Source organism: Myotis yumanensis, unplaced genomic scaffold, assembly GCF_028538775.1.
Source record: "Myotis yumanensis isolate MYYU_CA2020_CCGP unplaced genomic scaffold, mMyoYum1.0.hap1 SCAF_8, whole genome shotgun sequence".
Classification (NCBI taxonomy): Eukaryota; Metazoa; Chordata; class Mammalia; order Chiroptera; family Vespertilionidae; genus Myotis; species Myotis yumanensis.
Window position 1 is genome coordinate 34707894 of NW_027223759.1, and position 26833 is coordinate 34734726.

Here is a 26833-nt window from a genome sequence, read left to right on the forward strand (position 1 = left end):
CATTGATGCAAGAGACACATCAATTGGTTGTCTCCCACATGTGCCCCGAACAAGGCCTGGGATTGAACCTGCAACCCAGGTACGTGCCCTTGACCAAGAATTGAACCTGAGACCCTTTGGTGCACAGGCCGATACTCTAACCACTGAGAAACACTGGCCAGGGCAGTACAACTTATTTTTGCATCTAAACCAGTGATTTACAATGTGGGGCACATGCCTCACGGGGGCAGTTTGATTTTTTAAGGGGGGGGGGGGCAATTCTAGACTAAGATATTAACAGTGAATTTTTTGCATTTCTTATGGTTCTAGGGGCCTCATATACAGTATATAAATATATAATGTGACATATTTATGCATTTTAGTTCTCTATTGTATGTTTTGAATATTTGCTATTTTTTCATATCACTTCATATTATTATTATTATTTTTAACAATTTCTTAGTGATTTCTTCCTCAGTACTTCAACTGTCCTTTCCTTTTATTTTTCTCTTTCATGGATGCCATGTTCTTTGGAAGCTTGTTTGGACCAAGTTAATGGCCTTTAGGCTTCCCCCATGTGAATAGGAGTTCACTTTTTGAATAATAAGAATTATATGTCATAGGTAGGGCGGGTAATCTGGATTTTAAAGATGCTTAGATGGGGCAGAGCAAAAAAAACGTTGGGAACCACTGATCTAAACCAAAATGCTGTCTTCGTCTTGCAGTTGGGATTTTACAAAATGCTGTGGGTGTTAGAGAAATCATCTTCCAGTTTTCCATCCTTCTCCACTCTGTTCTAGGAAATGCCCACAGGGAAGGCTGGGAAGTGCTTGCTGTGGGCACGTGGGGAGCTGTTCTGTGGCTTGCCTTTCTTTTTCTGTTTGAGGTCGGCAGTGTGACATGGGCACGCAGCCTCGCCTGCTGATAAGGAGCAATTAGATGTATGAATTTGAAATTCAAATGGGATGATCTTAATTAAATGCCAGTAATTGTAGCCTTCTGTGATGTTAAACTAAATTCTTCAGAAAATACTAGAATTCTTTAGTGTCATCGAAGGGAAAAAAGAGTGTAAATCTGACTGTAGGGAAAAATAAAAATTTTTAGGCTGAACTTACCTTATATCTCTGATTTTTAAAATGTTGTACCTGTGGCTAGAAGAATGATAGGCATGTCTTTCCTACCATGTGTTCCCCCCTAAGATAGGAACCACATTTCTGAAAGTCGTGTGTCTGCAGCCCTGCTCCAGCGGGGTCCCCAGGCCCTGCGTGAGGTGGCCTTGCTGTCTGTTCCAAGTGGGTCAGCTCTGTGTTTTATCTGGGTCTCCAGCACTGCGGGACGACTGAGTAAAGGGCACTGACTGAGCTGGAGCAGGATGACTCCTTACAATGAAACGCTCTCACAAAGGGCCCACGTGCTGCAGTGCAGTCGCTTCTTGGGGTGGTGCATTTATGTCATCTTTGCGGGAGCTTCTCTCAGCTGTAGGCAGGGTCCAGGCGGGAGCTCCCAGGCAGTCCCGGGGCCAAAGGAGAGGGGTGGGGCATGGAGTGGCCGGTGTAGTCCCAGGCCTTGGGAAGAATTCCACCCCCCAACCCCTGAAAGCCCATGGGTTCTCCTTTCATTGGCACATGGGTCAAAGTGAATGAGATGATGTCCCCAAGGTGGCTGGCCTGTCTCCGGCATGCCATGCCACTCTGCTTCTTACACACACGTTAGTTTACTGAGAGCCCTTGGTGCCCATGTGCCAACCCACCGAGGCCCTGGCTGGCCTGTGCCCAATGCCAGATGGCTGGCTTTGTGTTGTCAGGGATAGCAGGAGAGTTCATGTTTTTGTTGTTGTCATTTGCTTTTTCAGGTGATTGAAGAATTCTACAAGGAATTTATCCATTTAATTTTTAAAGTATGAACTATTTCTCCCTCTCCTTGAGATTGTGGTGCAAGCTGCCTGCTAAGCCTGTTCTCTTTACTGTGGTTTGACAGTCCCAGCCTTCCCGGAACAGGAAGCCATCCATATCTTTACTTTGCTTGAGTCCCTCATTTAATTTTGTTTTATTGTTTAAATTTTCTTATTGTGAAAGATACAGAAGTAGAGAGATTAGAATGATTAAGACCCATGTATCTCTCACCTAGATCCAGTGGTGATGACATTTGGTCATATTTGCTTCATTAATAGCTGTGTAACTTTATTTATTTTTAATTCTTTATTGCTGAAAGTATTACATATGTCTCCCTTACTCCCCCATTGACTTCCTCCAGCCCGCGCCCCCCAACCCCGGCCCAGGTTCTCCCCCCATGCATATATGCATAGCCTCATTTGTGTCCATGGGTTATGCATATATGCATATAAGGTCCTTGGTTGGTCCCCCCCCCCCCCCCATCCTCCACCTTTCCTCCACCTTTCCTCCAAGATTCCACACTCTGTTCCATGCTTCCATGTTTCTAGATCCACTCTGTTCATCAGTTAATTTTGTTACTTAGATTCTACATATGAGTAAGATCATGTGATACTTTTCTTTCTCTGACTGACTTATTTCACTTAGCATGATACTCTGCAGGTCCCTGCATGCTATCTCAAAGGATAAGAGATTCTTCTTTTTTACTGCTGCATAGTATTCCACAGTATAAATGTACCACAGCTTTTTTAGCCACTCATCTACTGATGGGCACTTGGGCTGTTTCCAGATCTTACATAGCTATGTATTTTTATGAAATATTTCACAGTATATTGAAAACATCCTAACAGTTTACCTCTACATATTTCCCTTTAAATATCTCAGCATGTAGCTCAAAAAATAAAAAATAAAAAAGACATACTCCTACACAGCACAAAATTATTGTTGCACCTAACAAAATTCTCTTGCTATCTGACCCCGATATACCTAAAAACCCAGGCTGTATTCTGATTGTGTCAAAAAAGTTCTTTTGTTTTTAAAAACCAGGATCCAGTTAAGATTAATACACTATATTTGATTATAATTTTTGCCTCTTTACTTTGAATTTGGAATAACCCTCCTCCCTGCTCTTGTATCCCAGCACATTTTTGGAGAGAATAGGTTGTTTGCCTTGTAGAATGTTCACTTTCTGGATTTGTCTGGTTGTTTCTTTGTGGTGTCGTTTAACGTATGACACCCCTTTACTCCCCACCGTCCCATATTTCTGTTGGACCTGAAGGCCTGCTTGGATGGGGCAGAGCGTTTTGCTTCCCCTTCACCCCGATGCAGGTGCACTGTGCTCTTTACCTTGTTTCCCGTTGGAGTGCACCGGGATCTCGTTGGACTCTGACAGCTGCAGGCTGCGGCTCAGGAAGGGCAGCAGAACATGAGAGGTCTTGATGCCTGGTCCACACCTGACCTGCGAGGTTCCTTGGTTCCTGGTAGTGTAGACAACAGATGGCGCTAGTGCGCCTTTTTTCTTTCCAGTTTATAGTAATTTTAATGAGTGTATTATTTCTTTGAGTGTTATTTGGCAAACTGGTTAACCTTTTCTCTGTGATTAAGAATTAGTTGTATAATTAGTAAATATATAGCCTGTTTCTCGGTTCTATTTGTGTGAATTTGAAGCTTACTCAAGAAAATAACCAGAAGTTTAAAAAGATAAAATTGTGCAAAGTGTCACTAGTCTCCTTGAACTACAGAATAAAGATAGTACATTTGTAACTTACTTACTGTGCTAGTGGGTTTTGTAGAGTATAGAAAATATTTGACACTTTCAAATAAAATGTAACTTAAAAGTATTGGGGTGTTTTCTTCTAAAATTGATAATCTATAGCTGCCAAGCTGATGCTTATGTTTGTCTAGAACTTAATATTTCATATTGCTTCCTTGTCTGCCCTCTATATGGTATCATAAGTAATTAACCACTTGAATCAGATTGTCTGTCTGCATCATTTTAAAGATTTTTTAAAAAGCACCTTAGAAGATTATGTCATCTATTTATGTACTTCTGTTACATAAAATAAAGCAGTTCTTTGATAGTCAATGGCAGGTTGATATAAACTATTTCTTTGAATACTTTTGAGAAATTATAAGTTGTGTTTCAGGAAAGGGAACATTTTTCTATTTTATTTTTGTCTCCCAATATTATTTTCTTCTTAGACAGTGGGGTCCTTCAGTGATAGGTCACTTTCAAGCCCAGGGTCCTGCCACAATTCAAATCTGCCCCTCCTGTACCTCCTTGCCCCTCCCCCCTTTTTTTAAAATAGGAAAAACATTTCCCAGATATTGGATATATTTCTTTTTCTAATTTTATCAACATTGGCACATTAGTCATTAATTGGTAGGCAGGTATTTGGGATCATTTAAGATACCTAGGCCTGTACACCATGCCAAAAATATTTTTCTTTTCCTCCTGCTTTCCTGAGATTACTGCCTATTTGCAGCTTCTCAACTCCCAGGCCTGGCGGTAGTGGGAGACGCTTCTAGAAATGGAGGAGGGGGCCAGGCCCCCACCTGGGCTGAGTGGGCCTCACCCTGCTCACAGGCTGCACCCTTCCTTCCCTCTGGACCCCAGAGCCACACTTGGGGACCTTTTTTTTAATTTTGAATTTTTATGAGTTTATTTGAGCCAAAATGAGAACATATGCCTGGGAGCAAGATCTCGAATGCTCCCCCTGAGGATCGCCTTTGGTGCGTCCACTATACACTGCGGGTCACCTAGTGGTCAGTAGCTCTGTGATAAAGCCACCAGCCCGCAGTGCACAGTCTTAACTACCCGTTTCAAACTGTTTCATATCAGGACCGACAGAAGCTAATACTAACCCAGCTAGCGTTTCAGATGGTAACTCACCTAGTCTGTGGCGGGACAACCCCGAGCCAGAACCAGCAGTGAAGCAGAAAGGTAAGAACGGCTTTTTCACTCCTTTCCTGGGGCACTGAGTCCCCCGACCCGGTGCTGCCTGTGGGCATCTCCCTTCTTGGGGTCCTGTCAGAGCTGTGGCCCACATGGGGTCGGCCCTGTCCTTACCTTCATACGCCAGGCCTGGACATGGCCATGACTCCCTTTCTCCGCTACATAAATGAGAGCAGAATATTCTAGTCGTTGCTGGATAGACCGGCTTGTCCCGTGTCCTGGGAGTTTTTCCGGAGGGAGGTAAAGTGGCAGATCCTGGAGCGTAGGAATGACCCTGAAGCCAGCCTCAGCCACTGCTGGGCGCTTCCCACAGGCCGAGCACACTCCACTGATTTCATGTTCAAAGACGACTTTCATCAGCTCACAACACTCTCATGACCATGGTTTTCTGTCTGTAATGTTCTTTCAGTGTCTTAAGTTGCACCTGGTTAGTCTTTGCTTTTGGCATAGTTTTCTGAGCATTTTAAAAAACGTTGTGATGAAATGCACATTCTGCATTTGTCTTCTAAGGCCTGGAGTTTCTAACAGGCTGGTGGGGTGCCAGGGCCTCCTCGAGTGTCGTGCCCCAGAAGCAGGGCTGTGCGGGCCGGTTGCTGGGTGGCCTGGGGCTGCTGGGACTGGTGTGGCCTGGGGGGACGAGGGGGGACGGGAGGGAGGCTGACATTTGTCCGTTTGCTCAAACAGAAAACACCTGTTGGAGGCCTAGTGTGTGAGTGTGCACAGAGCGGACTGAGGACAGCGGTGTCAGGCTCTGGACAGTGAGTGTGTTAGTGTGCACAAAGCGGACTGAGGACAGCGGTGTCAGGCCCCGGGCAGTGAGTGTGTGAGTGTGCACAAAGCGGACTGAGGACCTTGGTGTCAGGCCCCGGGCAGTGAGTGTATGAGTGTGCACAAAGTGGACTGAGGACCGCGGTGTCAGGCTCTGGGCAGTGAGTGTGTTAGTGTGCACAGAACGGACTGAGGACCACGGTGTCAGGCCCCGGGCAGTGAGTGTGTGAGTGTGCACAGAGCGGACTGAGGACAGCAGTGTCAGGCTCTGGGCAGTGAGTGTGTTAGTGTGCACAAAGCGGACTGAGGACAGCGGTGTCAGGCCCCGGGCAGTGAGTGTGTGAGTGTGCACAGAGCGGACTGAGGACAGCAGTGACAGGCCCCGGGCAGTGAGTGTGTGAGTGTGCACAAAGCGGACTGAGGACAGCGGTGTCAGGCCCCGGGCAGTGAGTGTGTGAGTGTGCACAAAGCGGACTGAGGACAGCGGTGTGCACCAGAGCTGGAAGGGACTTGGCCACTGGGTTGGGGACAGCCTGTGGGTAGGAGGAGGACACAGGCCGCCCACCAGGAACCTCAAAGCACAGAGGGCCATTGGGGGACAGGAGCATCGGGACGTGCTCCCACTAGGAGTCGTGGCCATATGGGAGTTTAGCAGCAGGAAGCCATGATGCTTTCAGGAGTGGCTTAGTCACACCGCGTCATGGGACTGAAATTGCCATGTGCCCGTTCTCACACCTTGGTGTCATCCAGAGCAGCGGTTCTCAACCTGTGGGTCGCGACCCCTTTGGGGGTCTAACGACCCTTTCACGGGGGTCACCTAAGACCATCGGAAAACACATATATAATTACATATTGTTTTTGTGATTTATCTATATGCTTTAATTTTGGTCAATTTGTAACAATGAAAATGCATCCTGCATATCAGATGTTTACATTATGATTCATAACAGTAGCAAAATTACAGTTATGAAGTAGCAACGAAAATAATTTTATGGTTGGGGGTCACCACAACATGAGGAACTGTATTAAAGGGTCGTGGCATTAGGAAGGTTGAGAACCACTGGTCTAGAGCCACATTCTCCAGGCCCCTCTTAACCGCCCCTCAAGTTCCTCGGGCTCCACTGGTCACCAGGCCTGTCCTCTGCTCTCACTCTGTGGGGTCCTGTGGGGCCTCCCGGTTCCCGCTGCCCCTGGGGCGCTGTTGCTGTGGCTCTGTGTGGTGGTCCATAGTCAGTGGAGAGTCAAGTCCTCCTGCGGGTGGACAGAGCAGGGGGCCGAGAGTGCTCTTCACCCTGCCTTGGCCTGTGGGTCCTCCTAGTGACCCAGGGGCGTGCAGTTTCGGCTCTTCTGCGCATGTGTCCGTGCATTCTCAGAGTAACACAAAAAAGGACCATCCACCTGTGGGTTGAACCCACCCACCCGACAACCCTATAGTGCTTCTCTCAGCTACCTGTGCCCTGAGCAACACTTGAAGGAAAAGGACCCCGGTGACAAGTGCCAAGGTTGCTCCTGTGGAGCTTGAGAAAGTTTCTTCTAATTTAGGAGCAGGTGGAAAAGTCCTGACTGACCAGTTATGGGAGGCTGGTTGCTTGGTCTCACCCGAGTCCTAACCGTGGCCAGCGGTCCTTCGAGGAACGGCCTAGACCCGTACATTTGGAGCCAGTCAGTGTTTGTCCTGTGACACACTTTCATACCAGTTTCCTGTTATAACATGTTATGAGTCACAGTTTTCTTTGTTCTTTGTTTTTCTACCTTTGAAAACAAAATAGAGATAGTGACTAGAAAAGAAGTTTTGAAGAAATGACCATTTTCCCCCCAATAAAACCCAAATTGTTTATTATGTATTTTTCCCTAATACTGTTCTGCTTCTTTTGTATACCGAGGTTTACTAACACAAAAATGAATTTCTGATGTGTTCTTTTTATTTTTTTCAGGTGATTCCCCTAGTGTTTCAGGTAAGGAATGGCGCTGAGTGAGTGCTCGGTATGAATTGTGTGTACACATGTGTGCAGATGCAGACATGCTCTCAGATTTATGTCTTACAGGTGTGTCAGTAAAACACGTCTCCACTATCCCAATTTAAGACTTAATCTGCATGTTTTATGTGTCAAAAATACATTTCAGGCCCTAGCCTGTTTGGCTCAGTGAGTAGAGCGTCGGCCTTTAGACTGAAGGGTCCCAGGTTTGATTCCAGTCAAGGGCACATGCCTGGATTGCGGGCTTGATCCCCAGTAGGGGGCGTACAGGAGGCAGCCAATCAATGATTCTCTCTCATCACTGATGTTTCTATCTCTCCCTCTCCCTTCCTCTCTGAAATCAATAAAAATATATTAAAAAAAACATTTCAAAGGATTTCTTTCCAAAGTATAAAGTATATTTTCAATATTCAAATTCTGATGGATTTTCACTTTTACTTTAAATAGTGGAGTAAATGTAATTGTCTTAATAGTTTGGACTTGCTATTTACAGATTAAATCATTTTATCAACGTGAAGACAATTTTGTTCAGATTATAAATATAATATGGCATACTCAAAGTAGAAAATTTTTAAAATGAAGAAAATGAAAAGCACTGGGAATTCCACTGCTCACAACTTAAATGAAGACCTTCTAGAACCCCATGTATGGACATGCAGTTATTAGATGTATCGCTGTACTCTGCTGGTTACATGTTAAAATGACGGCACTGTTTACACTAAAAGGTCTCGCATGTGGCGGTGCCGTATTTACCAGATTGCCTGTTGTTAGTCACTAGTGGTGACGGGAGCCTCCTGGCACATGTGTTATTTAACGTGTCCATTTCTTTATTCTTTTTTTAAAAATATATTTTATTAGTTTTTTACAGAGAGGAAGGGAGAGGGACAGAGAGTCAGAAACATCGATGAGAGAGAAACATCGATCAGCTGCCTCCTGCACACCCCCCACTGGGGATGTGCCAGCAACCAAGGTACATGCCCTTGACCGGAATCGAACCCGGGACCCTTCAGTCCGCAGGCCGACGCTCTATCCACTGAGCCAAACCGGTTAGGGCGACGTGTCCATTTCTTTAGGTTGTATTTTCTTTAAGTTAAAGTGCTGAATTGATTGATCTACCTTTTTAGTTTTGTTTCTGGAGGAGTTGAGCCAGGGTTGGAGGGAGCCCATTTCCCTGGTCTTCACCAGAGTTAGATGCCAAGTGTCTGTTTTATCTTCATCAGGATGATGGATGAGAAAGCTCATTTATATTTGCAATTACTTGGTTACTGTCTTCTCCAGTATGTATCCGTTGTTTCTGTTCCTTCCTTTGCAAACTGCTGACTGGGTGCCGTCCCCTCAGAAGGAGAAGTGGGACCCATCGGCCAGGAGAAGTCAGAGGTGCCCGAGAACCCTGAGGTCCCCCCCGAGCTCCCGTCCGGTGCCAGGTCTGTGCTCCCCCCACTCGGAGCTGACTCGCTCCTCTCTGTATCTCCTGCAGTTCATGTAATGCTTGAGCTTAGTTCTGAGGAAACATTTGTACTAAGAAGCAAAAACCGTGTATTTTATTTAGTCTTCCTGTACCTGGGTGACAACTAACTACACACAGAACATTTTAGAGATTTAGGGGAATGCATACTTATGGCTAAATTATGTCATGTTTTCATTACTGATAGTTATTTTTGTACCTTAAAATTAATGAAAATATAAGATTAAAAGATGGGTCCTTTTAGGTTAATGGCATTTCTTAATATCCTGAGCGTATGTGCAGACTAGGAGGCAGATGGTGGCTGGAAGGCAGTGCTGAGCTGACCTGGGTTTTCTGTTGTCTACTTTGAAATGTGGGAGTGTTTATACCCCTGATTTGGTGTTCCACTGTCTGGGTTTAGAAGAATTCCTCGTCCTGGGAGTGCCAGGCCAGCGCCTCCCCGAGTGAAACGACAAGACAGCGCGGAGGTGTTAACAGCGGACAGGTGAGGCGCGCTCTAACAGGAGGGACAGGGGCTTCTCCCGGTGTGTGGGGCCTCGGGATCGATGGGAATCGGGCACATGCTGCAGGGGAAGGGTGTACTGGATGGTGCTGGGAAAACTTGCTATTGAGAAAAAGAAAATCAGGTTAGACCCTCACCTGAAACCACACATGGCCTCATTTGTCAGATGGGTGAGAGAGAACACAGGCACTCCCACAGTTAAACCTTCACAATATGTGGGGAGGACGTTCGGGTGCACTTCTCTGACCTCTGGGTAGAGGGTTTTCTAAGCATAAACACAATGAGGGAAAAATAGGAAAAAAGATTTAAAGGTTTAATTGCACAGAAATAAAAAACAGAGGTTATGAGCAAATCATAAACAATATAAAGGCCAGCGCCAGGTAGGGCTTTTGTCAGTTTACAACCTGCCAGTGGATGCAGTAGGATCCGTAAGGAACAGAAGTCAACAGGCTGGGTCGGGTGTTTCAGATAGAGCAGGAAGTCGGACTTGGAAACGGCAGGTGTAGGCATTTACTCAGGTTTTGTGGCAAAGAGACAAAGAGAAGCAAAGGAAGGGCAGTAGGGAGTGGGAAGGAAGGCAGGGCCGAGGGAAGTTACTGGTTCTTGTTTGGAAGACGAGAGAATGAGCACATTTTTGGGTGACAGGATGATCCTGTGGGGGCGGATTTGGTGATGTGGGAGAAGCAGGCTGGGGGTGTTGGAACAGAATCCCTGAGTGGGCAAGGGGGCGTGGAGAGTTAATATGTGGGTGAGATTCTGGGAGGTAAGTTCTCTCTGCTGCTCGGTTTTCCTCATTCACCAGGAGTCTGGGGAGGAGGAGCAGGAGGTCAGAGGAGGGAGGAGGGCAAGCAGGTCTCCAGGAGAGGGGGCTGTACAGAGGTCCTCATCCAGGGGTCACCCCACCCCCGGGGATGTTGGGGCCATGTCTGGAGTGGTGACATGACTGGGGAGGAGGCAGAGGGAAAGTTCTTGGCATCCAGTTGGGGGTTTGGGGCCAGGGCTGCTGCTAAACATCCTACAGTGGACAGGCAGCCCCCCACCGAGAGCGACAGGCCCCTGTGCTGAGCTGCTCTCACATAACCTCGCACTCAGTTCCAGATGCACGGGGTGGATGAAAACATCATCGACAAGATTTCTAATTTAATCTTATTTCTTTGTATTCAGGACAGGAAGTGGTCAAACCGTCTCCAATGTGATTGTCGATGTGCAGAACTCTGAGAACGAAGAGGACGACCAGTTTGTGGTGGAGGCTGCGCCCCCTCTTTCTGAGGTGTCAGAACTCGAAGTGGTTAGTGCCCTGGCCTGGGGGTTTGGTAATGACACTTTCACTCCAGCGTTCAGATTTATGCAGACAGAACTTCCCTCTAATATTTCAGTTAGTTTTCTACCCTAATTTCGCCATTCCTCTGATGAGATCCATGAAGGTAGGATTTTGAGAATTCAGCAAACCCAAATCTCCTTTCTTCTCCTTCCTTTCCTGCTCAGGTACACGCAGTGGAACTGGAGGAAGATGAGAAGCACGGTGAGTGCTGGTTGGTGTGGGCTGGAAGGGTCAGACGCAGGAGTCCGACCAGCAGTAGATAGGGCTCCATGGGCACGGGTCCCTCCGAGGTTGGTGCTTTTTATTGTGGGAGATGATGGATGCTGCTCCCATCCTGGGGGACCCAGGGGGACCCCGACCCTGGAGGTCAGGTGTGAGCTGTTTCGTAGGTGACTCCTTTTCTTATCCGTGTGGTTACATTTGGAATTGCATGACCTCCCAGGTCACTCCCAGGTGGACAGTTCTGCAATGTGATCTGCTTTATTTCATACACCTATGAAAGCAGAGAATAGGCTAGTGACCCCTTGTCCCCATCACACAGCTCCCACAGTGAGGCTGATCTTGTTTTATTTCAGCCTCCACCCCCCAACCCCACTCCCTAGGCCCTTTGCAAGTCCCAGGGCATCATTTCTTCGGAAACACACTGTACGTAGCTCTAAAAGATAAGGGCTCTTTTAAAAAATATAGCCATAAATTCATTGCCATATGTACAAAAAAATTACTTAGTATCATCCATGCCTCTTTTTCCAGTTTTGTGTGTTTTTTCAGTTTGGCAGTCCAGATAAGGTCCTTGCATTACAGTTGATCTGACTGAAGTCTCCCTTAACTCGGGGCCCTCCCACCATTTACCTCATGATGTATTTATTGAAGCCAGTTGTCTGAATTTCTCATGCCGAGGTGCTGCTTATTATACCCTCTATTATGCCTTTTTCCACATTCTTGTAACTTAGTTCTAGAGCAGTGGTTCTCAACCTTGGCTGCACATTAGAATCACCTGGGAATCTTTTTAAAATCCTGATTTCTGGGCCTCATCCTCCGGAAATTCTGTTTCTCTGTTATGGGGTGGGACCACAACATTAGTAACAAAGAAACAGAATTTCCGGAGGATGAGGCCCAGAAATCAGGATTTTAAAAAGATTCCCAGGTGATTCTAATGTGCAGCCAAGGTTGAGAACCACTGTTCTAGAGAGTTTATCAGGTTCGGGTTTTTTAAAATTTTAAATATGTTTTTATTGATTTGAGAGAGAGAGAAAGGGAGAGGGGGAGAGAGAGAAACATCGATGTGAGAGAGCAACACCCATCGGCTGCCTCCTGTACACCACCTACTGGGGACTGAGCCTGCAAGTGGGGCATGTGCCCTGACCAGGAATCAAACCTTCAATGCTCAACCACTGAGCCATGCTGCTGGGCTCTACATTTCTTCTTAATCTTTGGAAACAGAAGAGAAAATCTATTTTATTTCTAAAGATTATTTTTCCCTTTCAAGGAGCTGATTTCTTTGAAACAATCTGAAGCTGTAGAGTTAGTTTCCACCACCAGTTGTTGTATCAGTCTGGTGCGGGCTATCTTTATCAAATAAAGGTTATTGAAGCTGTTTTGAGTGTAGAAGGAGAAGAATAAGGACTTGGGTGTTCTTGCCAACCCTCTGCCCAATCAGAGTAGAGTAGCTTCAAAGGGCAGAGAACAACTGGAGCACAAAGCTGCTGCTTCTCAACAGGAGGACTCGTCAAAAAAATTCTGGAGACAAAGAAGGATTATGAGAAGCTGCAGCTGTCCCCCAAACCTGGAGAGAAGGTAATGGAATGTCTTGTAAATATCAGCATGTTAAGTGTCTGTTTCATACATTTACTTGAAAAAACTGGAAGCACCGTTCGAACATGGTTACACAGTAATGTCTGTTTATATGTAGAAAAGCGCCCCCTCCCTCAGTGGGGAGGGAAGACTCTGCGGCTCTTGCAGTGGCTGTCACTCCCCCGGACCTGGGTCAGTTCTGCCCTGGGTGGGCAGCAGTCCCACTTGGGGGCTCAGGAGTCAAGGGCCAGGGCCTGCTCTGCTCTGACTCCATGGCTCTCCCCTTCCTGCCTCGTCCATCCCTTCGTTGTGTGAAGTCAGGAGCAGGCCGCCTGGCGCTGGCTGATCGAGAGGTTTCCCTCTCCTTGGGCTTTTGCTTTGACTGGTTTGATTCACTGGAGCCTGCTGGGAACGTGACCTCTGACCCTTGATGCTTTTGTGATCACATGACCACCTTCTTCCCCAACATGTTCTCTTCCCCAAAACTGTACCTGTCCCATCTTCTGGAGAGAGGCACAGCTTCCCCTTCACAGGAATCGAGTGGGCTTAGCCCCGTCCCCCTTTTTCTCCACTTAAGAGGAGAGTGCTTGGGGCTTGGACCCCGTACCCCACTGCTGCTGACTGGGCAGGGCCCTGGGCCCCTTATTTGCACATCAGGGGAGCCGGCTTCCCCCTTGAATGTACCAGACCCTGAGGGGGTGTCACTGGGCCCTAGGTTTTAGGGGGGTCACCAGCCACTCCAGGGGCAGGGACCATTTCCTCATTTTCTGAAAGCACTTTAATGATTCCCCTCCTCCCAAACCCCAGGGAATGGAAGGGGGACGCCGCCAGCCAAAACATTTCTCCCTTTCCAGCCCTCATCTCTTCTAGCCTCTGTCCTTTCCTGTTGGAGGGAGGGAGCATGGAGCTCTGGCCTCCACACCCCCTTGCTTGCATCTGTATATAGTGTGAGCAGCAAGTAGCCCTGTTCCCTCCCTGTCCCTACCCCTCCTCAATGTAGTGGCCTTGGATATCCCGTTTGTTAATAAAGACTATTCAACCAGCTCCCACTAAAAAAAAAAAAAAAAAAAAAAAAAAAAAGCAAACCGGCTCGAGAGCCACATGCGGCTCTTTGGCCCCTTGAGTGTGGCTCTTCCTAAGCCTTAGGAGTACCCTAATTAAGTTAATAACAATGTACCTACCTATATAGTTTAAGTTTAAAAAATTTGGCTCTCAAAAGAAATTTCAGTTGTTGTACTGTTGATATTTGGCTCTGTTGACTAATAAGTTTGCCGACCACTGGGTTAGGGGAACTTTCAAGTCTGGCTCCTGGTATCGGGCCTCCCAGCAGTCTTTCTCAGTGTGTGATGAGGCTTTGTTGGGACCCACAGCCTCCTGCCTGCCACTGCCCCTTAGGCATGTGACCCTGGGGTGAACACCTGCAGGCCAGGCAGTGTGCCGCAGATGTCATGTCTAGGTTTCTGTTACATTCACTTAAAAAAATAACAATAAATATTTATTGTGTGTTTTTTACAGAAAACAATTTCTTGTTTGTATCAGCAGCCACAATTCCCATGTTTTACACATACTCACACACACGATTTAATGGTTGTTTTAGATAATTCTCCTTAAAATGACCTGGTTTGTCGTGGAGATGTGGCCTGAAATAGCCTACGAGAACCATGCAGTGAGAATACCACCAGGGGGAGCCTTTAGATAAGTGGTTCTCAACCTTGGCTGCACATTAGAATCGCCTGGGAAGCTTTTTAAAATCCTGATTTCTGGGCCTCATCTTCCGGAAATTCTGTTTCTTTGTTACTAATGTTGTGGCCCCACCCCATAACAAAGAAACAGAATTTCCGGAGGATGAGGCCCAGAAATCAGGATTTTAAAAAGATTCCCAGGTGATTCTATTGTGCAGCCAAGGTTGAGAACCACTGCCATAGATGCTCATAGGAGAAATGTGCTGCCCGAGGCTTCACGTGAGAGCACTGTTTGCTCCACTGAAGGAGGCCGACCTGCTGGCCTGCTGTGTGTGGCTGTGGAATTTCAGCCTCTCAGAGTCCTTTCCACAGGCCAGGCATTGTCCTGCCATTCCTCGCTGTGTCCCCAGCCCAGTGGAGGGGCCTGCCTCCAGGCTGGGACTGGAGTGGTCAGCCTTCGTAACTTGTTGTGGTTCTACTTCGAGTTTCTTCTGTGGCTAAGGATCCTGCCGTCCGGTTGCTGGTTCCTGCTCTTCTCACTCAGTGCTGTTGAAGTCCCGAGGTGGCTGGCTGCCCTCCTCTCACACTGGTCCTTTCTGTCCCTTTTACCAATCAGCTTCCTTAGTGGGTAATTCTGTTTTCCTGTTTCCTTTTTAGTTTCTTTTGGTAATTAGTATTTGAATCAGGATCAAGTTGAACTGCGAGTGAAGGAAAGATCCGGAACAGTAGTGGCTTACATGAGGTAGAAAGTGCTTTAGCGCATGCGCCAGAGCCTGGAGTGGCAGTGACCGAGACGCCTTCCACCTCTTTCCTCCTGACCTCCATGCCTCAGGGCACCTCCTGGGCCCAGATGGCTGCCCAGTTCCAGCCTTCAGGACTGCATTCCAGCCAGAAGGAAGGAGGAAAAGGGAGGTAGGAGAAGGGCACACCCCTTCTCTCTCAGGCTATTGATTGGGAGTTGTGTACACCACTTCCACTTACATTATGTTGGCCACATTTTTGTCACTGAGGGAACCATGAAGTGACATTTTTATTGCCGGCATCAGTTTGCTTGGCTAACCATCAAGGGTTCCATTAACACAGACTAAAACTTGCCAGGTTTCCTCACTGCCTGGCACACTCAGAAATGATAATATTTGCAAGGCACATGGGTCAGTGGAGGAGGCTGCCTGCCTGGCTGGGGCTGAGGATTTCTGGAACTAGCACGTCTACCACATGTGGCTGCTCTCAGTGGCAGGAAGCTTCTCAGAGGTCAGAAACAGGGTTGACCAGCAGTCTCTCCACGGCGCTTCTCCAGGAAGTTGTTCGTTTCATTCATGTTTTCCAAAGTCATGGCAAGAACATGTTTGAAGTATACTTTATGATTTAAAAATATATCATAGTTGCAGTTTTCCTTTCCTTCTGGAAATGTCATCTTTTTTTTTTCCCCTTGAGGAGACTTTTGTAAAACTACTGAAGTAGGCACTCCCTAGCAAAGAATTAACTTTGGTTTTGTAGATACTCACTTTTGTGTTGTTTTCATTTCAGTGATTTCTGCTCTTTTTTCTTTTAATTTCTTTTTTAAAAAAATATATTTTTATTGATTTCAAAGAGGAAGGGAGAGGGAGAGAGAGATAGAAACATCAGTGATGAGAGAGAATCATTGATCGGCTGCCTTCTGCACGCCCCCTACTGGGGATAGAGCTCACAACCCGGGCATGTGCCCATGACCAGAATCGAAGCCGGGACCCTTCAGTCCGCAGGCCAACGCTCTATCCACTGAGCCAAACCAGCTAAGGCCCTTTTAATTTCTTTACGCATTTATTTTTTCTAGCCTCTTGTGTAAAACTTAGCTCATTTATTTTTAGTTTTTGTCATTTTAAAAATTAATATATTCACGACTATACATTTCTCTTTAAGCATGCTTTAACCTTGAATTTTAAATTTCTTAAATAACAAATTAATATTAAATTTTCTTAAATTTTAATATGAAGTCCTTTGTTGTTATTTCTTTTAGACATGTAGACTACTTAGGAGTCTGTTCTTTAGCTTTCAAATATAAGACTTTTTAAAAAGTCTTTTTTTTAAAGTCTTTTTTCTTTTTAAATATTCACCCAAGGACATATTCATTGATTTTTTTAGAGGTTAAAGTGGCGGGGAGAGAGAAACACTGATTGGTTGCCTCCTGTACATGCCCTGACCAGGGCTGGGCATCAAACCTGCAATCCGGGCATGTGCCCTGACTGGGAATCGAACCTGAGACCTTTTGGTGTATGGGACGATGCTCCAGTTAACTGAGCCACATGACCAGAGCTGAAAAGTCTTTTTATTGACAGTACCTAACATAATTGCTCATTCAGAGAACATGGTCTACGTGATATTGATTATTTGGAAGTGAGCCTTTCTTCTTGGCCTGGCTGTGATCGGTGTTTGTAAAAGCTTAGAGTGCTTGCACAGTTCTACCTTCTACACTTTGGGGCTGGGCTTCAGTACACCCTGGGACTTCCTGGGGAGGTAATTGTAATGTACTCAGTGCCCGTGGGCTGTAGTTGCCTGTTATTATTGATTTATACAAAGTAATCATAATATTACTTGCATATCTGCTATCTCTAAAAATTCAAATACTAGTCCTGGGTGGTGTACTCAGTGGTTAGAGCATTGTCCCATATACTGAAGGGTCTCGGTTTTGATTCCAGTCAAGGGCATGTACCCGGATTGCAGGTTCAATCCCCAGCCCCAGTAGGGGTGCATGTCAGAGGCAACCAATCGATGTATCTCTCTGACATAGATGTTTTTCTCTCTCTCCTCCCCTTCCCTACCACTCTCTCTAAAAGTGATTGGAAAAATATCCTCGGGTAAGGATTAACAACAACACAACAAATTCAAATACTAGGTGTTTTCTCTGCTTTTCACATATGAGTTAGAGTGTGCCCTTAGTCTTAGTACTTTTTACTTTTTTTGGAGGGAGCCTTTTTTTTTTCAATGCTAAGGAAATACATATTTGTAATCTGGGCATCTCTCCAGCCTGTCTTTGAAGTTTTGTTGGAAGAAAAGCCATTTCTTAGTGTACTAATGGATTGAATAATATATTATAAAATAAATATGTGAATCAGACTGCTTTGAGCATTTTTTTCATTATCCTGACTTATTTGTTCCCTTTTCAAGAGGAAATATTAAACTTTGCTAATAGTAAGATATTAGTTCATGCCAACATTTTTTTCTTCAGATTTATGAAGTTTTTGAAAAACAACCAGAAAAGCACTTTTATTAGTGTTAGTTATACTTTAAAAATACTTGTGTTTTAAACTTTGTAAATGAAGATGCTTCGGAATAATAACCAGTGATTTCAAAGGTGGTTAACTCACTTTTGGGGATGGTGTGAAGATTGTACTCTTCTGATTTTTCAGTCTTTTTTTCATGTTATATCTATTCTAATTGAATGTAAATTTCATACTTTCTTTTTTTTTTTTAAAGGTTTTTTTGGTTGTTGTTGTTAATCCTCATCTGAGGATATTGCTTTTCAGGAGAGTGGAAGGGAGGGGGGAGGAGAAGGAGAGAGAGAAACATGGATGTGAGAGAGAGACATTGACTAGTTGCCTCCCCTGTGCACCCTGAGAGGAGTGAACCCACAACCCAGGTAAGTGACGGGGATCTAACCTGGGACCCTTTAGTCCCAAGGCCAACAACACTCTATCCACTGAGACAAACCGGCTAGGGCAAAGTATGTTCAGTTTGATTGACTTTGACAGCCTAAGTCTGTAGGTGTAGATTCAGTTACTAAGTGGTGTAGACCTGGTATTTAAATATATTAACTGACACATTAAGGAATGTGTGAGGAGTTGACGTCACATTAGCCACAGGATGAAAATCAGTGGATAGAACTGGAATTCAGGTTGGGTTTAGTCAGACTGAGTGTAACGTGGGTGAAGCTTGGGAAAGTGCAGGTGGTCGGGAAAGCAGTCGTTGGGAAAACAGCAGGGACTCGGTCCCATGTTACAGAAGCTGGAGCTGCCTGGTGACCGTGGGCCCAGCAACGGAAGACTAGCCCTCAGTAGTTTGAAGAGGTCTGCAGACAAGGTCCTTCAAACTACTGAGGACTCGTCTTCGTTAGGAGGCGTAACGGACATTTCCCACCAGGCTTCTAGGGTCAGGGCACAGTGAGGAGAGGCCATGGGGAGGAGGGGCCATGGCCTCGGTGAGCCCCACAGAATCTGCTGGGTGGAGCTTTTAGCCCCTGCAGTGCAGCCGTCCTGACTGCAGGCCCTGGCAGTGGGGGCCCGGCTCAGCTCTCTAGCTCTGGTTTTCTGCCACAACTTGGAAATTTGTAGTTTGGACAGTAATACAGATTTCCAAGAGTAGTGTGATAGGAATGAAGTTAAAACAGCGTCTGACCTAGATTAGTGTGACATTAAACATAAAGCATGCTATTTTAGAGGCACTGTGGTACTTCCATGAAAGCAAGAAGCTTAACCTGCTGCGAGTCGGCACTCAGCGCTGTTATGTTCTGGGTACAAAGGGAACGCACAGTATTGGAAGGGCAGAGGGTGGCCCTGTGCTGACCCTCGTCACAGGTGGCACTGGGACACTTGAAAAGTGGCAGATCCATGCTGAGGCGCCTCAAGGGTGAAATACACAGCTGATTTCAAAGACAGAAGGAAAGAAGGACATAAAATCCTGTTAGTAATTTTTATACTAACTATATGTTGAAACAATATTTTGGATATATTGAGTTAAATAAATTTTTTGAAATTAATTTCACCCACTTATTTTTATTTATTTTATTTTATTTTATTTATTTTTAAATCTTTATTGTTTAGATTACATTTGTTCCTCTTTTTTTCCCCCCCATAACTCCCCTCCTCCCAGTTCCCGCCCCACCCTCCGCCCTCACTCCTCACCCACTGTCCTCATCCATAGGTGCACGATTTTTGTCCAGTCTCTGCCCGCATCTCCCATTCCCCTTTCCCCCCCAAGAATAGTCTGTCCATTCCCTTTCTATGTCCCTGATTCATTATAATCACCAGTTCATTCTGTACATCAGATTATTTATTCACTTGATTCTTAGATTCACTTGTTGATAGATGCATGTTTGTTGTTCACTATTTGTATCTTTACCTTTTTCTTCTTCTTCCTCTTCTTAAAGGATACCTTTCAGCATTTCGTATAATACTGGTTTAGTGGTGATGAACTCCTTTAGCTTTTCCTTATCTGTGAAGCTTTTTATCTGACCTTCAATTCTGAATGATAGCTTTGCTGGATAAAGTAATCTTGGTTGTAGGTTCTTGCTATTCATCACTTTGAATATTTCTTGCCACTCCCTTCTGGCCTGCAAAGTTTCTGTTGAGAAATCAGCTGACAGTCGTATGGGTATTCCCTTGTAGGTAACTGAGTTTCTTTCTCTTGCTGCTTTTAAGATTCTCTCTTTGTCTTTTGCTCTTGGCATTTTAATTATGATGTGTCTTGGTGTGGTCCTCTTTGGATTCCTTTTGTTTGGGGTTCTCTGCGCTTCCTGGACCTGTAAGTCCATTTCTTTCACCAGGTGGGGGAAGTTTTCTGTCATTATTTCTTCAAATAGGTTTTCAATATCTTGCTCTCTCTCATCTTCTGGTACCCCTATAATTCTGATGTTGGTACGTTTGAAGCTGTCCCAGAGGCTCCTTACACTATCTTCGTATTTTTGGGTTCTTTTTTCATTTTGCTTTTCTGGTTGGGTGTTTCTCGCTTCTTCGCATTTTAAATCTTTGACTTGATTCTTGCCCTCCTCTGGTCTGCTGTTGGGAGTCTGTATAATATTCTTTATTTCAGTCAGTGTATGCTTACTTTCTAGATGGTCCTTTATCACAACATCAAGGGTCTCATTAGATTTCCTGTACATCTCATCAAGTTTATTGACAGACTCTAGAAGCCTCTTGAGAGACCTCAAAAGTGTGGTTCTGAACTCAATATCCTCCCTTGATAGTTTTGTCCTGTTTCTTTGTCTCCGAATTTTTTACACTTTCTTGGTACACCCCCTAGTAGTCTTTGTGCGCAGTCTTGTTGTAGTTAAGCCCTGATTGTTGTATTTAATACTAGAGGGATTTGACCACCAGGCTGACCGGCTGTGAGAATCAGCTGTGTGGAAAACTTCTGTCCTCTGGGGAGGTGCTAATCTAGCCTTTGCCTGAGGCGATCCAGCAAATGGCTCTGCACAGGGCTTGGGTGGGGCGGGATCAACAGGGCGGGTGGAGGGAGCAGTTATGGCTGCTCTCAGTCCCGGTCCTAGAGGCTCTGCTTCTCAGAACCCCAGCCGCCACTGCAAACCTCGGCGAGAAGGCTGCCCTCAGATTCCAACTGATGCCAGACAATCCCACTTCTCCCATCTGAGTCTGAGTCCCTAGAGACTCGCCCGGATCTGGAGCCCAGAGTCTGAGACTCCCTCCTGATTGAAAACGACAACCGGGCCCTCAGCCACCAGCCCGCTTTGTGCGCACCTTGGTACCTTTATATTTTCCACACTGCGCCTCTTCTGAGCTTCGGTATGCTGTTCTCTTTCCTTCTAGTTGAAGAGTCTCTCCTCAGCCAGCTTTCCTGTGGTTCTGGGTGATGTCTGTTCCGTCTTTTAGTTGTATTTTTGAAGTGGTTGTTTGCGGCAGCAGTCTCCGGTATTTACCTATGCCGCCATCTTGGTTATTCCCCACCCACTTATTTTTAAACGAAACTCTTGGAAAATGTTAAATTGTCTATGTGGTCCACATATTTCTATTGGGCAGCATTGGCGTGGATGAAATGAATTAAGCTGAGCATTAAAACCAGTTAAGCAAGTAGAATTGAACATAACTCTCACTACAGAATTTAATGCAAAAGCCCTAAACCAGTTTTCAAAAAATTAGAGTATAGAAAAATAATAATAGATAGTAGGGTATAGGGTCAAGGGAGTTAAAACCGTGTCACTTTATCATTTGTTAACGCTGCACCCATGTTTCCTGTGCTTTTCTGTGAGTGTGGGAAAGTTAACACGTGCTTTATGAAGGAGTTTGATGCTGGAATATTTCTGGGTGAACAGCACACTCTATAGTCCATGTCTGCTCTTCTGCTGTAACTTGAACACAGGCGTTCTCAGTATATGAAAACAAGGAACTTTAAAAAAATCCTCACCTGAGGATATGTTTTCTAAGTTTAGAGAGAGGAAGGGGGAGAAGGAGGATGGAAGGGGGAAAGGGGGCGGCGGGAGAGAAACTTGCATGGGTTGCCTCCCTTACACATCCCCACGGGGGATGGAACCCACAACCTAGGTATGAGCCCTGACCTGGCATTGAACCGGCAACCCACTCCCGTGCCCTCCTGCCATAAGACTGAGGATGTTTCTTTCCTCTTCTCCCGCTGATGGTAGGAGAAGTCCCTTGCCTTGGAGTCAGCGTGGAAGAAGGAGAAGGACATCGTTTCCAAGGAGATAGAGAAGCTCCGCCTGTCCATCCAGACGCTGTGCAAGAGTGCGCTGCCCCTGGGCAAAATCATGGACTACCTCCAGGAGGACGCGGACGCCATGCAGAACGAGCTGCAGCTGTGGCATCAGGAGAACCAGCAGCATGCCGAGGCCCTGCAGAAGGAGCAGAGGTCAGGGGCGGGGTCCGGGTGGAGGGGGTGTGGGGCGGTGTCAGGACTCCCCCAAGTCTGCAGGCCTCTGGGCGCCCCTATCATCTTGGTTCCTCATTCCCATCAGGGTGTGCATTTTTTTTTGTAGCAGTTAGAAGAGATTTGCAGTTAATGTTCATACACAAAACAGATTTAGGCATTAAAAGATAGAGGAAACTTTGCAATTTGGATACCATATTTTTCATGTGTTTTATCAAAATTCCCCAAATTTTATCTGTTTGCAGTTCAAAAGTATTTTATTTTTTTACTCTAAAAGAACTGCTAGTGAACCCATTTTGAAATTGCTACTATAAAAGAAATGTAATAGTCATTAAAAAGATTATTTTAGAACAATGTTTGATATTCGGTATTTATAATCAGTGAATCTAGGATGCATGTAACTGTATCAACTGTTGTGTTTTTGTCCTGGCCAGCGTGTTCAGTGGTTAGAGCGTCAGCCCATTCACTGAAGAGTCTTGGGTTTGATTCCCCATCAAGGGCATATACCTAGGTTGCAGGTTCGATCCCGACCTGGTGGGGGCGTGTGAGGGAGGCATCAATGTTTCTCTCTCTCCTTACCTCCCTCCCGGTCACGCTCTAAAAAAATCAGTGGAAAAAAGGAAGAAATACTAGCCTCCTTTGTATAAATTTCATGTTTGACTTCACTTTTGGCTGTGGCGGGATGTGAAAATGAGTGGATCTTCCCCAGGCATGAGGTTTCTGTCCCTTCATGTCATTATCATGTACACTTAGATTTTTACCCTTTTTCTTTGGATGAGATAAGCACTTTTGTAGTCTTTCAGTGTTTTAATTAAGAAGCAAATCTAAAATGAGATGGGATACTTATGAGCTGCTGGTTTTGTTCCCGTCAGTATCACGGACAGTGCCGTGGAACCCTTGAAGGTGGAGCTGGCGGAGCTGGAGCAGCTGATTAAGGACCAGCAGGACAAGATCTGTGCCGTGAAGGCCAACATCCTGAAGAACGAGGAGAAAATTCAGAAAATGGTGTACAGTATCAATCTGAGTTCAAGAAGGTGAAAGCTAAAAAATTTCAAAGATTTGAAGTCATCCTCAGTTTGAAAATAAAAAGGCAGATAGAACATTATTTCTCTTTAACTCTCAATTTGCAAAAAAAAGAACAATTTATACTGTTATCCAGCTAATTTTCAGAGCTTTCAAAACTGTAGGCACATTCAGTGTATAAAAGACCATGTTTTCTACCTTCCTCGGGCTAGGCTGCTCGCTAGTTATAAACAGCTCTTCCAGACACCGGTGGGAATTTCTTTGCAGGCATGTTCTGTCCGCAGCAGCCTGTGGAGGTTAGTTCTGCACTGACGTTCTCTGGCAGGAGTGCTGTTGGCATACCAAGGTGAACAATGGTCATAGATTTCAGTTTCAGGTTTGGTGAGGACTTCTGCAAGTCAGACACTGGATGAAGGATACTATGCTTTTTGAGGCACTTTATAAATAGAATGTGGCCTGAACACGAATGGATTATATTTTTAATCCATTTGCACTTGAAAAGGGTTAAAAGGGTGTATTTTTATAAGGATGCAGGTGAACTCTTTAAACCTCTTCATAATTGTATATAATTCTTTATGTAACTTTCTTATTGGTTCCTGTTATCTTTTGCTTGTGTTTCTAACCTGTAAAGTTCCTACATTTAAGAAGGTGATTTCAGTGTGGCCGTCATGACATTGTCTGGACATGAGTTTGTCCCGGCCATCCTCACTTTCTTTGGCGTCAGCCCTGTGCTTCCCCAGGTGGGCGCTTGTGTGGCCCGGCAGGACGTCTTCCCTTCGGACGGGCCTGTGCACCTGTGCACCGAGAGATGGATAGTTTAGGGGAATCTGAGGAAGGAAGACTTAAAAGGAGGCACAATTTACCAATTTTTTTATAAGACCTTTTTATGGGGGGAGGAAATTATTTTTTAAAGCCAAATTTTTTAAAATATGGTTTATATTTAGTTTTTCATTTACATACAATACCGTACATGTCTTCAAGTTTGTATATAAAGGGTTTCACCATTCAGAGATGTACTTACTGGTCCTGATACTTTTATTTCTAGATGCTGTATTTATTATGTAAACCAAGGAGTGCTGGTTAAGTGTTGGAATTGCCTGAGGAAGTTTTGTTTCTCTGAGGGCTAACGCAAATGGCACAGCTTGGATTTTTCTTAGTGTGATTTCCAAAATAAATCTTTTACTAAGGTAGTTATATGATTTTCTAAGCTGAGTAAGTTCAAGATCAGATTACCAAGATCTGCCATTTAGAAACACTGGTCTTTTTCTCCTTTCTAAAGTGCACCGTAAAGTTCTGTTTGATCTAATTATACTAAACAGTTTATTGGAGGCGGGGAGGCATTCTAGCTAACTAGTCCTTCATATACGTACAATCTGTTTTCTACTAAATTGAATGACTTAGCCACAATCCCAAATGGCCCTGTTTTGCTTCAAGATAAGATGTCTGCCCTCTATGAATTTGTATATATGACTAGAATTTTTGTTGCAAAAAATTACATACATTGTATGTGGGTAAAATTTTGTATGAAGTAGTCTTTCAAATTGTACCATAAAATTTATTTTTTCTTTTATACATAAATCATTAAAAATAATCGTATTTTTTCTATAAATATATGGGTTGTGCAATTCAGTTCATACCTGGAAGAAGTTTACAAGCATTTGGATTTTTTAAATTTTTGAATGTCCTTTTTTTCTTTGAAGAAAGTTCAGGGAAATGTCCCTTTTCATTCATATTGTGACATTTGCTTCTTTTCTGTATAAATTGAAGTTTTATAAGACAAGCATTTATCAAATTTTAAGATCATTCATGAAGCTTTAGAAAGTCTGATTATAACTGTGTCTTATAGATGAGTTAAATCCTGGTGTTGCTTATTATTTTGATAAACTACACAATTGGGATTATTAAATGTTTTCTCTACTTTGGTTTATAAGTTTTCAGGACATACTGGAGCCATACTTCATAATTTTAGTTCTAAAGTTTAGCTGAGTCCAGCCGGTGTGGTTCAATGGTTGAGTGTCAACCTATGAACCAGGAGGTCATGGTTTGATTCCTGGTCAGGGCACATGACTGGGTTGTGGGCTCAATCTCCAGTAGTGGATGTGCAGGAGGCAGCCAATCAGTGATTCTCTGTCATCATTGATATTTCTATCTCTCTCTCCCTCTCCTTTCCTCTCTGAAATCAATAAAAAAATATATATTGAAAAACTATTAAGTGTCAGGGCCCAGGGCACTTTAGGAGCCCATGAAAGTGTATAAATTCTTAGAAGACAAAAGTGAACTTTTAAGTCAAAGCAAATATTTTAATATGTGATATTTTTGCCTTTCTATCAATGCAGTTATAAACATTTTAATCTTTTCTATGGAGGAAGGGCCCATGGAGGCTCAAGTGTCCTGGGCTATTGTGCAGCCTGAGTTGGTCACTGGGACTCACACCTATTGGTCCCCTGTGGCTAGACCCACCGCGAAGGTGACCTCCTTCTGCTCTCCACCTGGGACCTGGGGAGCAGAGCAGCACCCGCATTCTTCCGGCGGGTTTTCCATTTCCAGGGATTAAGGCTCTGAAGGAAGGCGTCTTTGGGGCAGTTTCAATACAAACACGGATGCATTTAAAAATAGAACTTTCAAATAAAAACTCCTAAACCAGGGATTTGAAGCATTAAGCTTATTTGGATAATTGCAAAATCAAAACTTGGAGTCAGCATGTGGACTTGGCACTCTTGGCCTGCAGCGCCCCAGCTGAGAGCAGGCCCGGCTCCCCCCAGAGCCCTCTTGTCGCCTGTAAAACTGCACACCCATGTCGCTATTTCCCCTCCTGCCACACCTGCCAAAACAACCATTTGTGGGATTAAAATAAAAGTCTTGGACTCCTCACCAATGAACAAGGTCACAATTTATAAAGAGCCAAGTAGTCCCCGGGTGAGTTGGACTGTGTTAAGGGGTCCCCTCACTTCCTCCCCGCCCCCGCCCCCAAAAGGATGAGCCTGGCAGAACCCAGCCTGTGGGGCGCTTCATGTCCACACTTGGCCACCACCTGCCAACCCCCAGACCCTGCCCTAGACACGGGCTCACTGGGGCCTGCACTCTTGGTCTCCTGCTGCAGGTGACTATTAAACTTCCAGGAAGTTTTCAAGCCATTATGTTAAAACAAGAATAGTAGCCTGGCCGGTGTTGCTCAGTGGTTGAGTGTCAACCTATGAACCAGGAGGTCACGGTTCAATTCCTGGTCAGGGCACATGCCTGGGTTGTGGGCTTGATCGCCAGTAGGGGGTGTGCAGGAGGCAGCCGATCAGTGATTCTCATCATTGAGGTTTCTCTCTCCCTCTCCCTTCCTCTCTGAAATCAATAAAAACATATTTAAAAAAATAAAATAAGAGTAGTAGATACTGAAAACTCATCACTTAATTTCTTTTATTACATTTACTGTTCCCTGCGCCCTTGAGGCTGCCTGTGCCTTGTACCCGTAGGACGGAAATACTTTGTGCCACAGCCCAGCTCTTCCTGACTCAGGCTCAGTGCAGTCACTTCTGGCCAAGGTGGGAGGAGTCGCACTGTGGAAATGGGCAGATGCCATAGGGTGAAAGGTAATGATGCACATTAACCAAAAAGTGTGTTTTATCTGCAGCCGTTCATTATGAACAGCACAAAAAGTGGAGGCCGTTCCTTCCAGTGTTCAAAAACTATCATTCAGTCCAGCAAGGACGTCACCTGTGTCACTGCCGAGCAAGTGACATCCTCGCAGCTCCCGCTTTTCTCTTGTTAAAGTAAGTGAAGGTCAGAACTACACTTGTTTCTCACCTGCAACCGTAGTTTGGCTATGGATTCACCAGTTCAGCAAAAATCAGCAAAAGCCTATGAGAACCAATCATCTACATGGAAGTTACAAAAGAGAGC

The 26833-nt window shown here is 45.0% G+C and overlaps 1 protein-coding gene across 5 annotated transcripts in view; it reads left to right on the forward strand.

The window, feature by feature from the left end:
* TRAF3IP1 (TRAF3 interacting protein 1) overlaps positions 1-26280 on the forward strand; it is a 40925-nt gene extending 14645 nt beyond the window's left edge. The window contains exons 9-17 of one of the 5 annotated variants that reach the window (XM_070422519.1): positions 4711-4812; positions 7527-7547; positions 8908-8992; positions 9434-9517; positions 10700-10805; positions 11021-11057; positions 12574-12650; positions 21678-21901; positions 22792-26280. In XM_070422519.1, coding sequence (XP_070278620.1) covers positions 4711-4812; positions 7527-7547; positions 8908-8992; positions 9434-9517; positions 10700-10805; positions 11021-11057; positions 12574-12650; positions 21678-21901; positions 22792-22957 — 902 coding nt within the window. In that variant the 3' untranslated portion in view covers positions 22958-26280. Of the gene's footprint in view, positions 1-4710; positions 4813-7526; positions 7548-8907; positions 8993-9433; positions 9518-10699; positions 10824-11020; positions 11058-12573; positions 12651-21677; positions 21902-22791 lie in introns of all 5 variants that reach the window. The other 4 variants (XM_070422518.1, XM_070422521.1, XM_070422520.1 and 1 more) reach the window with 4 other exon arrangements.
* Positions 26281-26833: the final 553 nt, after the last annotated feature.